The sequence below is a fragment of the Platalea leucorodia genome (assembly GCF_965183815.1).
Source record: "Platalea leucorodia genome assembly, contig: HAP1_HAP1_SCAFFOLD_265, whole genome shotgun sequence".
NCBI classification, from domain to species: domain Eukaryota; kingdom Metazoa; phylum Chordata; class Aves; order Pelecaniformes; family Threskiornithidae; genus Platalea; species Platalea leucorodia.
The window spans coordinates 19,720-34,058 of NW_028121307.1; the positions used below are offsets into that span (position 1 = coordinate 19,720).

Below are 14,339 nucleotides of genomic sequence, written 5' to 3' on the forward strand. Positions count from 1 at the left end.
CCCCTGTTGCCCAGCACTGTGCCTCTGGAGGCGGTGGTGGCCTAGCTGGTGACGGCAGCACCCAGAGATCCCTAGGGCACTGCCAGCCTCTGGGGTACCCCGGAGGGTTTGTGTGCTGCTGACTGCCCCCTTGTTCCAGGGGAGCCCTGACCCCATGAGGGCAGTTTGTGCCCCGCAGAGAGAAGGGGATGGGGGCATCTGCGTAGAGAGACATCCTTCCTGGGGGGCCCGGCCCAGTGCTGACACCAGGGGTGAGGAGGGGATGTGGGTGGGGGCATCATCGGAATTGTCTCAGCGGGAACCTGGAAAGCGCTGGGGGTGTGGGTGGTTTTGGATGGTGCCGGGGCAGGCGGTTTGCATGGGAAGCTGCAGGCCTGGGTACACGGGGCTGTCGAGGGGGTGCTGGGCTGGGGAAGAGAGGGTGCCCTGTGCAGGGCTGGGCACAGTGTGCAGGTGTGTGTGGGCAGGGGGCAGGTGGCCGTTGGGGTGGGAAAAGGTGCCTTGTGTGGTGGGATGGCGAATGACCTAGCAGGGCCAGAACTGCACACAACCAGCCTTGTGCAGCCCATTGAGATAGAAGGGACCCCCACACTGCCCTGGGGACAGCCTGGAGGGGAGAGGGCTCCCACCCTGGCACCTCTGACATGGCCTGGGCAGGGGCTTCCCCCAGACCCACAGTGCTGGGGCTTGGTGCTGTGCCTGACTGGTCCCATGTTTGTGTTTGAAGGTGCTGCGGAGGTGAGGCTGGTGAATGGTGGCAGGCGCTGTGCTGGGAGAGCAAAGGTGAAACACAGGGGCCGGTGGGGGACAGCGTGTGGTGACTACTGGAGCATGAACGATGCGTCAGTGGTTTGCAAGCAGCTGGACTGTGGGTCTGCTGTTGGAGCTCCTCAGTATGGACACTTTGGGCCAGGATCTGGCCCCATTTGGATGGATGCTGTTGGCTGTAATGGCACTGAATCTGCCCTCTCTGACTGCCCACACGGAGGATGGGGTGAAAATAACTGGTCATGATGAGGACGCTGGAGTGATGTGTTCAGGTAAGGGAACAGCCTGTTCTTCACCATTGGGGATTTGATGGGGAAAGGGACCTTGGGTGTGCCCTCAGGGAGCAACAAATGGGCACGGGAGCACTGCCCAATGGGGCCGGTCACACTGCTGAGCTGGGACTGTCATTGCTGGTGTTCCCAGTCCCTGGGAAAAGCCCAGAGGAAGCCTACTGCAGGGTGAACTGACCCTGCCACAGTGTCTCAGCCCCTCTGCATTCAGTGTCTTGGGCTGCAGATGAATCCTCCATCCCTGCCCCGGGGTGTCCACTGATCTCCACTGGTCTCCACCCATTCTGCCAGTTCCCAGCCAACAATGCTGAGGGTCCCTGAGCTGGAGAAACCAGGGGGGACTTGCTTGGCACTCCACACCTTGGAGGAATGGCATGAGATGGCTGGTCCCCCAGGTCATTCCCCTTGACAGGCATGAGTACCTCAACTGAATCAAAAGGGCTTTTTGGAGAGCATGAGTGCTGGGCCCTGGGAGAGGAGCAGGGTGGCACACAGCCCTTCGCTGCCTGTCCCCGGGGCTCGGCTGTGTGGTCCAGCACCGCAAGGCTTAGGAGCTTGGCAGCTGCTTGACTCTGGCTGCTCCCTTCTGCATCACGGCATGCACAGGCTCCTACTGGGAGGTGCCTGGGGCTGTGACAGCCCCACAGGGGCACGGCCCCATGCAGGCAGCGCTGACCTGCTGCCCAGCCTCGCCTGCCTGCCCATGGTTCCCCACACTGCCCCATGAAACAGAGGCTTTGGCATCATTTACTGACTCTCATCTGTTCCTGCTGTTACCCTCTGAGCCAGCAGGAGCCCAGGGGGGCATGCGGGTCTCCTGTCCCTCTGCCTGGCCGTTGGCCTGGGACCTGTGCACCTCTGGGCAGAGCACTGTGTGCCTGGCTGAGGACACCCCCTCCAAGCAGGCATTGGAGGGGTCTGGACAGGCAGCAGCCATGGTAACAGCCACACCATTGCTGTGCTCTGTGACATCTGCCCCTAACAGGAACCTCCCAATGTCCCAGAACACCCCTGGGAGAGGGGTGCATTTCTGGCTGCAGCAAGGTGATGGTCCTGCCTGGTCCCAAGCTCTGGAGGGGCTGAGCAGGCTGCAGCAGTCATTGTCATGTGGGCCAGTTCTCCCGGACCCAAACTGCTCACGCCACTGCAGTGCTGGGGGACCATGCCGGGCAGCCCAGGGTGCCTTGTGCAGCAGCAGGCTGTCTGAGGGGTGCCTGGTGCTGTGACAGACACGTATCCTCTAGTGCCGTGGTGGTGTAGAGAAGGGGTGCAGGGGGGCCTGGATGTGTTTGTGCCACCAACACTCCCCCAACAGCTTCCCCTGGGATGTGTAATGGGCAATTTGGTCACGGCTTTCTTGGAGGTGTTTTGGGAACTGCCAAAGAGTTCTCAGTTGCTTTTTTTTTTTTCCAGGATTGTCCAGCTGGTGGAAGGGAAGAGCCACTGCTCAGGACAGGTTAAGATCCATGACGGGGAGCAGTGGAAAACTGTCTGTGACTCCCACTTTGGTCCCAAAGCTGCTGACGTGGTCTGCAGGGAGTTGCAGTGTGGCGTGGCCCTGCCTGTGGCTGGGGCAGCTCACGTTGGAGAAGGGATGAGTCCCATGTGGGATGGAGAGCTGCAGTGTGTGGGGAATGAATCCCTCCTCACCTCCTGCCCCAGGGGCTCCCCTAGGGACCAGCCTTGCACCCATGCAAACAGCGCTATTGTCACCTGCACACGTAAGGACTCAGGGTGGGGTGTTGAACACCTGAGCTGCGCTGGGGGTCGGGGAACAGAGCAAGGACCATGATGGGCCAGGTGTGAGGACAGGAGGGGTGATGGGTTGTCTGCAGCATGAAAATAGTGCAAGAGAAGAAAGGCATGCTGTCCCTCTGGCCTCTGCGCCAGCTACTGAGGGTACAAGAGCACCAATCCACCCTCAGTCCTCCTTCTCTGTCCCCAGAGTACACAGGGGTCAGGCTGGTGAACGGCAGCACGGCGTGTGCAGGGAGGGTGGAAGTCCAGGTGCTGGGGACCTGGGGGACCCTCTGTGCCTCCCGCTGGGATCTCTTGGATGCCCACGTTCTCTGTTGTCAACTCAACTGCGGGTTTGCTGAGTCCATTCCTGGAGGAGAGCGTTTTGGGAGAGAGACTGGCCCTGTCTGGAGAGACTCATTCCACTGTGACGGGACTGAAGCCCACCTGGGACAGTGCCCAGTGATCACCCTGGGGGCCTCACCGTGCTCCCATGGGAACAACGCCGCTGTCATTTGCTCAGGTGAGTGCTGGGAAAATGCTGCATTAACTCCATTTGCCCTTTGTGTGCAACACGGCCACCCAAAGCATGGGTCCCATGGCAGTACCAGGCTGAATTTCTCCCTGGAGAAACCCTTGCTTCCCCAGGAGCCTTCTGGAGGGCTTTGCCTGCTCACACTGACTGCTCTGCTGTGGGAGAGGAGGGGACTGAACGGAGGTAGTCATCTGCCCCCAGGGCAGCGGCTTAGGCCCTGGTGCCACTGGCAGGCCTGGGCTCCTGTGTTTTTCTGCTGTGGGATGAGCCCAGGACAGGGCTGCAGGGCTCTGCTCCATCCCTCTAGCTGCAGACAACCACATCCCATCCCCACAGAGAGCCCTGCAGAGCCTCCTCCCACCACCCAGGCAGGAGCTGCCTGGGTGCCCCCAGCCGCAGCAGACCTGGGTATGAGCTGCAGAGTGGGCCAGGGCTCTGCCCTTGCTTCTTGTCAACACAAGCCTCAATCCTGTCCTGTGTGGTTGGAGAATTCCCCCTTGCCCTCCTCCCTGAAGGGTGCCATGTTCCCCGGTGCCTCCAGTGGCTGTAGCATCTCTGCTCTCCCCAGGCTCAGCCGGCTTTGCATCCCTGCGGCTGGTGGGTGGAGGGAGCCGGTGCGACGGGCGAGTGGAGATCTTCCAGCGTGGGACGTGGGGCAGAGTCCTGGATGACCAGTGGGACGTGAGGGAGGCCAACGTGGTGTGCCGGCAGCTGCAGTGTGGACAGGCGGAGACAGCCTACAACCCCCCAAAGCCTGAGCGAGGGACGGGCCCCGTAGGGCTGCGAGGGGTCCGGTGCGCAGGGCACGAGGCCAACCTGACCCAATGCAACACCTCCCTGCCCGAGAGTGCACTGGCGGCAGGGGTTGCGGAGGACGTGGGAGTCATTTGCTGGGGTGAGCGGCACTGCACAGGCCCCCCAGATGATGGGGTGGGTGGGCAGCCAGCCCCTGACAGCAACTGGGGTTTCTCCCCACTGCAGGGAGCCGGCAGGTCCGGCTGGTGAATGGGGCTGGGCGCTGTGCGGGGAGAGTGGAGATCTACTACCAGGGCAGCTGGGGGACCGTCTGCGACGATGGCTGGGACCTGTCTGATGCTGCCGTCGTTTGCCACCAGCTGGACTGTGGAGGGGCAGTGGAGGCGGCTGGCTCCGCTCGGTTCGGGGAAGGCTCCGGGCAGATCTGGCTGGATGGCATGAACTGCTCCGGGGATGAAGCTGCTCTCTGGGACTGCCCTGCCAGGCCCTGGGGTCAGCATGACTGTGGGCACAAAGAGGACGCAGGAGTCATCTGCTCAGGTCTGTGGTGGGACGCTGGTTCCTGGGGAGGCCGGGACGTGGGGAGAGCTGGGCATGTCCAAGGCTGTCCCTGGCTGCCTCTGAACTCCTGCCTGAGCCCATGCTGCAGTCACCCATGCACAGGCACCCTCAGTCCCGCTGGGGGACACTGGTGAGCTCAGTTGTCCCCGAGTGTTAGCAGGAAGTGTAGGGGTGTCAGTGCATCAGGGACTTCTCTCTGCCCCTGGGTGCAAGAGGGATGTGCTGGCCATGCCCCTGCCTGGCTGAGGGCACGGGGAGTGCAGAGGCGTCCCCTCTCCCACAGCCCCAGACCAGCCTGTTCCCCTTGGTGCCTTTCCTTCCAGAGTTCGTGGCCCTGAGGCTGGAGAACAGCGACGGCTGATCCGGGCGCCTGCAGGTTTTCTACAACGGGACGTGGGGGAGCATTTGCTCCAACTCGATGACTCTCGACACGGTGTCGCTGGCATGCAAAGAACTGGGCTGCGGGGATGGAGGATCCCTGGAAACACGCCTGCCCTATGGCAGGCTCTCTGGCCCTGCATGGCTGGATAACGTGCAGTGTGGGGAGAAAACCAGCTCCTTCTGGCAGTGTCCTTCCACTCCCTGGGACCCACAGTCATGTGAAGACCTGCGAGATGAGATCCACATCACCTGCAATGGTAACCCTGAGACACTCGGGCACCAGTGTCACCCCAGCTCCTGCTCCCCACTGGGCACAGCCAAAGGCAGAGAAAGAGCTTGGAGGGGCTTTTCTTTCCATGTCAGACCCTACTCCTGCCAGTGGCACAAATGTGACCCCAGCCACACACGTCCAGCAGCAGTTGCCACCCAGGTTGCCAGCAGTGCCTGGGGAAGGCAGAGGCATCTCCAGGTGAGGTCTCAGAAGAGACCAGACAGGGTTCAGAAGAGTCTCCCCTCCACAGACACACGACTGCTGCTCTGTGAACCAGGGACCTTTAGGGGCTGAGCAGTCAGGGTCCCCCTAGACCTGCGCGTGTCCTCTGACTGACTGGGATGCAGATGCTGCCATGACCAAGATGGTACAGGGAGGCACAAGTGGAGCTCAGCCTCGCTCTCTTCTGCACAATCCCAGCCCCCTTCACTACAGGGTTTCTTTCTTCAGGGCGACACCCAGAAATGTCCCCGGCCCCGTTGGCCCCATGCCCCAACGCCACGAGCTGCACAGGTATTGAGCTGCTCCTCTGTTGTACCCTTCTTGTCTGGCAGGGCTCTGCCTGCTGTCTGGGTGCCATGGGAGGTCTTTGCCTTCTCCAGACAGGGAGAAGATTCGTGCCGTGGGAGGCGAGGACGGGTGCTCGGGCAGAGTGGAGGTCTGGCACCGTGGCTCCTGGGGGACGGTGTGCGACGACTCCTGGGACATGCAGGATGCCGAGGTGGCGTGCAGGCAGCTGGGCTGTGGCCCTGCGGTGTCTGCCCTGAATGAGTCCGCATTTGGGATGGGGCAAGGCCCCATCTGGCTGGAGCAGGTGGAGTGCCGGGGGACAGAGCTGTCCCTGCAGGACTGCTGGGCCCGTCCCGGGGATGGCGGTGCTTGCCGGCATAAGGAAGACGCTGCTGTGCTCTGCTCAGGTGAGTGGCAGGGCTGGGACCTCTTGCTCAGGTGTTGGCAGGGAGCTAGAGAAGGCCGTTCACCCACTTGGTCCTGGCATGGCCCCTGACCTCCCAAGAGCGAGACCATTCCTGCAGAGTGCAGGAGCCTGGTGCCAGGTGGGGAGCAGCCTCAGTGGAGCTGGGTGTCCTCAGGCCACTGCCTGTGGGGCCCTGCAGCCCCAGGGCTGTCCCCTGGGCTGCCTGTGCCATCCTGCCTGCTGCCCAGAGCAGAGGCCGTGGGCCCTGTCCCGGCCTCCCTTTCTAGCGCTACTGGAGGGGCAATTTGGGTGGGGTGTGTCAGGGACATCTCCAGACACACCCAGGGCGTGTTGGGAAGGAGGCTCCCCAGTACCCGCACACCTGTCCTCTCAGCCCAGCTCTCCTTTTCCTCCTCTGCAGCTCCAGCCAGGACAGCACCATCCCCACCCCGAGCAGGTAACTCGTCCTCCCGCCCGAGGCTGGGTATCCCCAGCACCAGGCTGTGACCCACAGCTGGATGGAAGGGGCTCCTTGCTGGGGTGTGAAGCTCCCAGGAGGAGGCACTGGGGTGGTGGTGGGAGAGTTGGGGAGGTCTGTAATTTCCTCAGCAGGGTGGAAGCTTCCCCATTACTCAGCCCTGGGGTCTTCCACCCTCTGCTGCCTTGAGTGATGGGAGTCAGGACTGGTGCTGCCCCCACCTCTCCCAGGCCTGGTGTTGCCCCTTCCATGTTCTTGCCCATGCAGATCCTACCCGGGGTCGTTTGACCAGCAGCGGGAGAGTCTCAGTGCCCGTCATCATCTGCATCATCCTGGGGGCCCTTCTCTGCCTGCTCCTGGCCCTCCTGGCTGGGCAAGTGCTAAGCACTAGGGCTGGGCGCAGAGGTGGGTCCTTCCATAGCAGTCCCAGGGACCATGCCTCCTGGAAGGGCTGTGGGGTGCTGCGGGGTGTCACTGAGGGGCACAGGCAGAGCTGGGGGGATGAGACTGTGTGCTGCCACCTGTCCCATGCACCACCCCATTGACTGCCTGGCCATGGGGCAGCAGCAGCAAGGGGTGGAGAGAGCTCAGAGGAGGGGGGAGGTAGTGATGGGGCGAGGAGAGAAATGGCAGAGTGGAGATGGCCAAGGCTGGCAGTGCTCTGGGTAGTGCTGGAGGGGGCTCTGGGGCAAGGGAGATGGCAGGAGGAGCATGGGGCAGTAGAGTCCATCTCCATGGTGTCAGGTCCCCAAGCTGTCCCTCTGCCCAGCCCTGCCCATCCTCACCCATTCCCCGGCAGGGCAGGGGCCCTGCTATAGGCCCATGGGGCAGATAAGGGGCAGCTCCAGGTGGCGAGGAAACATGGCAGCTGCTCCAAGGTCAGACAAGGGGGGAAAGACCCAGGGGCCAGAGGGGCATGAGCGCTGTCTCCAAAAGGATGATGCGAGGGTGGCGCTGCCCCAGATAATCTCCACAGCAATGTTGCCCTCACTGGGGATGTGGCGGCCGTGCCTGGACAGCGCAGTGTGGCTGTGCTGTTGGACCAGTCCTGGGCTGGCCAAAGGAACAGGTTTGGGGGAGCACAGTGGGGTCCCATCGCCCCTCTGCCTGTCCCTGTGCCAGCCCTGCCTCTGTCCCCAGGCTCCAGGAGGGCTCAGGAGCTCTTCCCCGAGGCCATGTATGAGGAGATTGGTTACAGCCCGGTGTGGGAGAAGCAGGCAAGGTTTGGTCGCTCAGGTGGGTGTGGGTCCTCCCTGCAGGCCCATCTGCAGGACTCTTTCCCCTGGCCCCAACACAGGGCTGATCCCCTGAAGCCTCCCAGCCCGTGGTCCCTGCAGCGCTGGGGCCGTGTGGTCTGTGGGGAGAGCATCCAGGTCCTGGGCCCAGGAGAGGAGCTTCCTCCCAACCAGCTTTGCCCATCCCAGCTGGACAGCCCCTCTCTTCCTGCCCCTGCACCCCATGTGACACCTGAGGAGTGAGGGAAGGGGCTGCGCTAGGGCAGCTCTGGGAGCACCTTTGAGACAGTGTTTGTCCTGGGGGAGCAGGGTGATTCCCAGCCCTCCTCCCCATGCAGCCCCAGCTCTGTGGGTCCCCCTTCCCCAGCAGCGCTGACCATGAGACAGGTCCGTGGGGCTCGCTCCATAACACCCGCTGTGCATCTCGCCAGGCTCCTATTCAGAGGAGTCCCTGACCCAGCTGCAGCCCTCCCCTGGGGACAGTGAGGAGGAGGATGGTGTGGGATCAGCACAAGGTAACGGAGGCAGGAAGGGGCTGATCTCCCTGCAGCCATGTGATGGACAGCGGTGTCACAGAGTGTCACCATCACAGACGGGGAGGACATGGGCGTCTCCTGTGGTGCTGCCACCACCAGTGTGTCAGCCCTGTGTCCCTGTGCATCCTCGCCTCCTCTGCTCTGCAGGATGTATCTTCTCACTGTCACCAGCTGCCCTCTCCTTTCAGATGTTCTTGTCCTGCCCGGAGGTGACCCAGTGGATGGCTATGATGATGCCAGGGAGGTTTCTGACCCTGGGGATGATGCTGCCCCTGGGCAGGGAGCTTGGGGAATGCCCAGGGCACCAGCGGAGGGAGCAGGGCCCAGGAATACATGCAGAGGTGAGAGGGAAAGATAGCGCTGCTGGTTCCTGGGGGATGATCCCTGGTGCCACCCACGTCGCTACCGTACTGACACCCAAAGCTCCTGGGAAGGGGGAACCTGACGCAGGAGTTTTCCTTGGAGGGACTTGGGGTGGGAGAAGGAGCTGAATGTGGGGAGGAAGGTGATGTACAGACCCCATGGGGTGAACTGCAATGTCCTGGCTTGCTGTTTGCAGGGAGCAGCCTGCGCTCCCAGAGAAGTGCTGGGGTCCCTGGAGCTGAAGGAGACACCTCGTCCGTGTCCCTGGGGAGCATGGGCTATGATGATGCTGAAGAGGCGTCTCTGGCACATCCCCGTGAGGACACAAAGGCTGTGACAGCGGAGCTTGGTGCCCAACAGTCCCTGAGCCCCAGGCCAGGAGAGCCCATCCCTGCTGTGCAGCTGGGTGCAGGCAGGAGGGAGGAGAGGCCTGTGCAGCTGGGAGAGCTGTGAGCACCAGGGAACCGTCTCCCTTTACCACGGGCAGCAGAAATGGCTGGGAGTTCCCTCTATTTTTATTCCCATTTTCACACTGTGCATCCATATTGGTTCCTATTAAAAGTCTCTGGGGGCTTTGACCCAGAGCTGCTGCTTGCCTGCCCAGGTGTCGGGTCATCTCCCTGAGGCTGATCAGGGGGAGCAGAGAACAAAGACACAGTAGTAGGGAATGGGCACGTCTCAGGGACAGCAGGCTCGGGGTCAGGCTGTGGGGCTGCAAGGGCCCCTGGTGCCTGGGGAATAATCCTGCTGACAGAGCCATTTCCATCCTGCTGACCACAGTGTTCTAGTCAAAATGGCTCTAACAATGGTTAGGGGGCAGCTCTGCTCCACACTGCCCCAGCACAGGGTGCAGAGCCACTTTCTGGGACACACGGGGCTGGAATTCCCTCTCCTCATGCTCTGCCAGGACCCCAGTCTCCATGGGCTGTTCCTGCTCTCTTGGGCCCTCACAGACCCCCGAGCACTCTTGTCACAGGCACAGAGCTGCCTTCTTCCTGAGCAGGGGCTGTAAGGCCCCACGGCAGCCCTGGGACCCCCTCCTCCTGCTCCCCTCCAGCCCCCACCCCTGCCCTCCTGCTGCCTCGCCAGGGGTGTCAGTTTGGATTTGTGTCGGGGCAGTACTTGTGTGCAGGTACAGGAGGGATGGGGGCAGGGGGGATGGGGGCATCTTTCCCTCAGCGCTGTTGGAGGGCCAGGGGATGGAGAAAGGATCCCCATGAGATGTGTGCCGCAGCCAAAAGCCGTGGTCTAGGCCCTGGCCTGGAGAAGGGCCCATCCAGGAGGATGCTCATGTGGGCACGTTTCCATGGCAGAGGAGATTTTGTGTCCCTCCCCTAAAACAGCTGCTGCTGGGAGCTGAGCCTGAGTCCCTCTCCCTTGGCTGGGGCTTTCACCAGCCCCAGCACCCATGGGCAGAAAAAAGCACAGAAGCCAGGTGGGGAGAAGAGTTTAATACTTGGGCAGGACCTGGAGCCCAAACTGCCCTCCCTGCTCCCACTGGTGGGTGTGCACACCCCTCCAGCTCTTCCCTGAAAGGCTCCTCTGCTGCAGGCTGAAAGGTGTGCTGGCTCCCTGTGGGGAGTTGCTGCAGCTCAGTACTGCTGCCAACAGCAGGATCTGGCCCTCGAGGAGAAGAGGGGAGGAGGCGGCTTTCACCAACGTCCTCTCCCACTTCAGCATTGCCCCATTCCCTGCTGGGAGCTCCTCCACCCCTGGGGGGACCCTGGGGGAATCTGAAGGAAGCCCAGGCTCACACATCCCTCTGCTCCATACCCTGGAGCCTTCCTGCTGGCAGCCCCCATGGGAGAGCAGCATTCCCAGGGCGAGACTCCCACGGTAATGGGTGACATAACATGGGCATTGCAAGCACAGCCTCCATCCCCTGGAAAACTCCCACTGGGATAAGCTCCAGCCCTGGCATTCTTGGACATGAACAGTCTGGCCCTGTGGGCTGGGTCTGTTCTCTGCAGCAAAGCAGGATTGTCACTGTGCCCTGGATCCGTGCTTGCTCTTGTAGCTCCCGAGGACCTACCTGAGGGGGGGTCACAGTGAGACCCCCGACTCTCAGCACTGCTGCCCCACGCTGGGCAGAGCACGGCTGTGGAAAGCCCACAGGAGGGCAGCCTTATTTCTCTTAGTTTGGGCTCACTGTTCCCGGGGGCTGAGCACCCTGCAGTGAAAGGCCGTGTCTCAAACTCCGTTTTGGTTGTGGGTGTTTTAGCCAAGGCACCATCTGCCCCTTCCCGCCTGTGCACGGCCTGTGCCTCCCTGATCCCACCAGCGCAGCATTGACAGAGACACCAAACGCCCCAGGAACAAGAGGTGGGCACCAGCCCCATGTCTGTGAGCTGTGTCTGACCTCAGGAGCTCCACATGCCCTGAGCTGAGGCTCTGCTTAAGCCAGTGGTGATGGTGGAAGCAGAAGGACTTGGAGACAGGGTCAAGATAAGAAATGTCAAAGCTGGGAGTCCCACAGCCCTGCCCAGGCTCGTCCAACTCAGACAGACCTCTCTGCTGGCACAGAGGAGTGCTTCCCATGTGGTATGGGATCTCCACCTGGAGACAGGACAATGTCAGACCCTTATCCCTGGAAAGCCACCAGGGCAGTGTGGCCCTGGTCCCAAAGGGCTGGACCAGCACCCTCACACCACATCTCAGTGCAGCCAGAAATGATTCCTAGTGTGCTGCTGACACCTCTCCCCTCCCTGAGGTCTCCCCACACTCTGCTGCCAAGCATTGTCCCTGGGCGGTGGGGTGGGTCTGTGGTGCAGGGCAGTGACCTGAGCTCAGGTCCAGCACAGCTGCCTGCTTCTCCTCCAAGAGGGGGCTCAGCAAAGGCAGCACACAAAGCCCTCCCACAGCCCTCCTCACCTCACAGGCAAGCCCTGGGTGGGCAGGGCAGGCCCACAGGGCCTGGAGAGGACCAGTGCCCAAGCTCCAGCCTGCACCTGCCTGAGGCTGGGGAGTCAGGGCAAAAGTACCCCTGGAGATGCTGGGGATTGAACCCAGGACCTCCCACATGCAAAGCAGGTGCTCTGCCACTGAGCTACATCCCCTTGACACCTGCCAGCAGGAGAGGCACTCTCCTCCCGTGATGTGCCTGTGACAAGTCCTGTATTCCCCTGGGTGCCCAGGGACCCTCTGCAGAAAACAGCACTTGAATCCTTCTGATGTGGGGCAAGTTGGGACTGCCTCTCTGCTGGGGCCTGATCCTGGCACAGGGCTGCACTGCAGAGTGCTGCCCCTTCAAGGTCTCTGCAGGGCAATGGGGCAGAAGCAGGCTCTTGCTGCAGGTGCTGCTCCCACACTCTGGCCCACTCCGGGATGGGTCAATGGAGAGGAGCCTCCTCTGCCACCCAGAGCAATAGCTGTCTGTGCCACATCTGTATCGTGCTCCACAGCAGCAGCAGTGCAACAGGGTGAGGGAAATGCCCTCCCTGGACTGGTGTGCCCCCAGGCTCCGATGGCATCCCAGGGCATGCCGTGGAGGGCACATGGAGGCAGAAATCTTATACCCCCTCCTCCAGGCACCAGGCCTCCCCCTGCACCCCTCTGTTCCCCAGCAGCCCTGCAGGTGAGGTGAACATCAGGCTTCCATCTCCATGGGGCTGGGGATGGGCATTGGGCTCAGGGACCTTCCCATTCCTTCAGCACTGATGTCTGTCCTGACAGCAAAGCCGTGCCCGGGGACAGCCCTGGCTGGGGTCCCTGTGGCAGGGTGGGTGAGCGTGCTCAGCTGTTAACCCAAAGGCTGATGGTTTGACCACACGCAGGGATGGTGTCCTCACGCTGGTACAGCTGGGGCAATTGTGTTGCCCAGTGCCATAGATTTTTCCCTGCTGAGCCCCTGCCTAGCAGAGAGGGTTTAGGGGAATCAAAACCAGAGCACAGTCACTGTGACCTTCTGGAGTGGTTGAGTGGAGTTAAGGGGATGGGCTGCTCATCGATTCTGCTTTGCACACATGGCCCCAAAGCCCATCCTCTGCAATGACTCTCCCGTTCTTGCTCAAGAAAGACCTGGAAGGACTGCTCTTTTGGAGCGGTGATAATCCCGCAGGCACTACCCCTGCAGCCAAGCATTTTCAAGCTCACGCTCAAAGCTGAGAAGACAGTAACTGTGCTTGGACAGACAGTCTCTGCCAGGTGGCATGGACACTGCTGATTCCCCACTCCAGAGTGGCAGAGGCTGGATCCCCTTCTCAGGACAGACTTCTTGCCAGGAAGCCACAGCCAGGGGGGTGCCTCACCTGGTTCTTACTGGCACTTCACTCAGCATGCGTTTTGGTGGATATTTCTTTCTTTTTTGTGTCTACTCTTTCCACACACAGGAATGACAGAAAAACAAACATTTCATAAAAGCTTGTCAGAAAGCCCTTGTTATAGACAGGAAGTCCATCAAATCTGGAGGGAGCCAGGAACATTGCCGTAAGCACCAAGAAGATCCAAGAAGCTCAAGGCCTCCTCTGAAGTGCATCAACTTCTTGCAGCCATGATTTGAGCCTGGAAGTGGGAAGGGATTTATGTCTGTGCGTGGAGGAGGAATAAGTGCATTGTGGGAGTATGTCAGGGCTGAAGGCCCTTGCGCAAATCAGGGACAATGGAGACATTTCCATCTTGTGCGCATGCCTCAGCCTCGGAAATGGGGAAAGCCCGCTGCTGGGGGTGGATGTGCTCAGTCATGCCCCATGAGCATGACCTCACTCTCTTTTGCAAGAAAGAAGAAAACAGGAGGACTCAGGTTGCAATATCTAAGTCAGCCAGTGGGAAACAAATAAGTAATTACACTGGGGGAAGCAGGCTGGAGGGGGGTCAGATTAGGAGAAGGAAAGAAGGGGAAAGTAATGATTACTGTATTAAAAAATTTTGGAAGGTGAGACCCAGCTCAGGTACCCTTCTTCTGAAGAAGGATCTACTGTTTCTTTTTTTTTTTTTTCCCAGCGGGGCTGACCCTATCAGACTAGCTTTCACAGTTCTCCTCTGCTAGACAGCGCAGAGAACAGGAGGGATGGGCTTCATCTACTCAGATTTAGACATGTCCAGTGGAAGGGCTTGATTCAACTCCCCCCTTCCCACTGTTAATACGAAGATGTCCTGAGGAATCCCAGACACGCAGGAACCCCACCCCTCAGCTTGGCTGGGTAACGGAAGAGAAAACAGCATGTTTAGAGTAAGCTTTCTGCCACTCCTGGGCAGGTGTGGCATTTCAACAGCTCCCACTTGCAGGATCACAACTGTGGTTACTTTAAAGCAAGAAGAAAGCCAGGGCATTTTTTTACACTCTTCAGCACCAGACCTGTGTTTCCTTAAGACACCAATTCTCTTTTCCCACTTCTCATTCCCCAAACAGTCCCCAGATTCTGCACTTCTAAAGATATACCTGGTACACAAAATATGCACTTCTGAGTTGTCCACGCTTGACACAACCGCAACCTGTTTATTCCTGGTGGGTCACAACTAGTAGGAGCTCTCGATGCAGGCCACAGTCTTTCTGAGGGCATTTCCAAGAGCCCCC

At 60.5% G+C, this 14,339-nt stretch overlaps 1 protein-coding gene across 1 annotated transcript; it reads left to right on the forward strand.

Moving 5' to 3' along the window:
* Positions 1 to 3,898: 3,898 nt before the first annotated feature.
* Positions 3,899 to 5,421, forward strand: LOC309603938 (scavenger receptor cysteine-rich domain-containing protein DMBT1-like; the record flags this gene model as incomplete). The annotated part of the gene is made up of 3 exons (XM_082338815.1): positions 3,899 to 4,225; positions 4,312 to 4,626; positions 5,408 to 5,421. Coding segments are annotated over 3 exons (656 nt in total), but the record flags the coding sequence as incomplete, so codon positions are not given.
* Between the last annotated feature and the right edge of the window lie 8,918 nt (positions 5,422 to 14,339).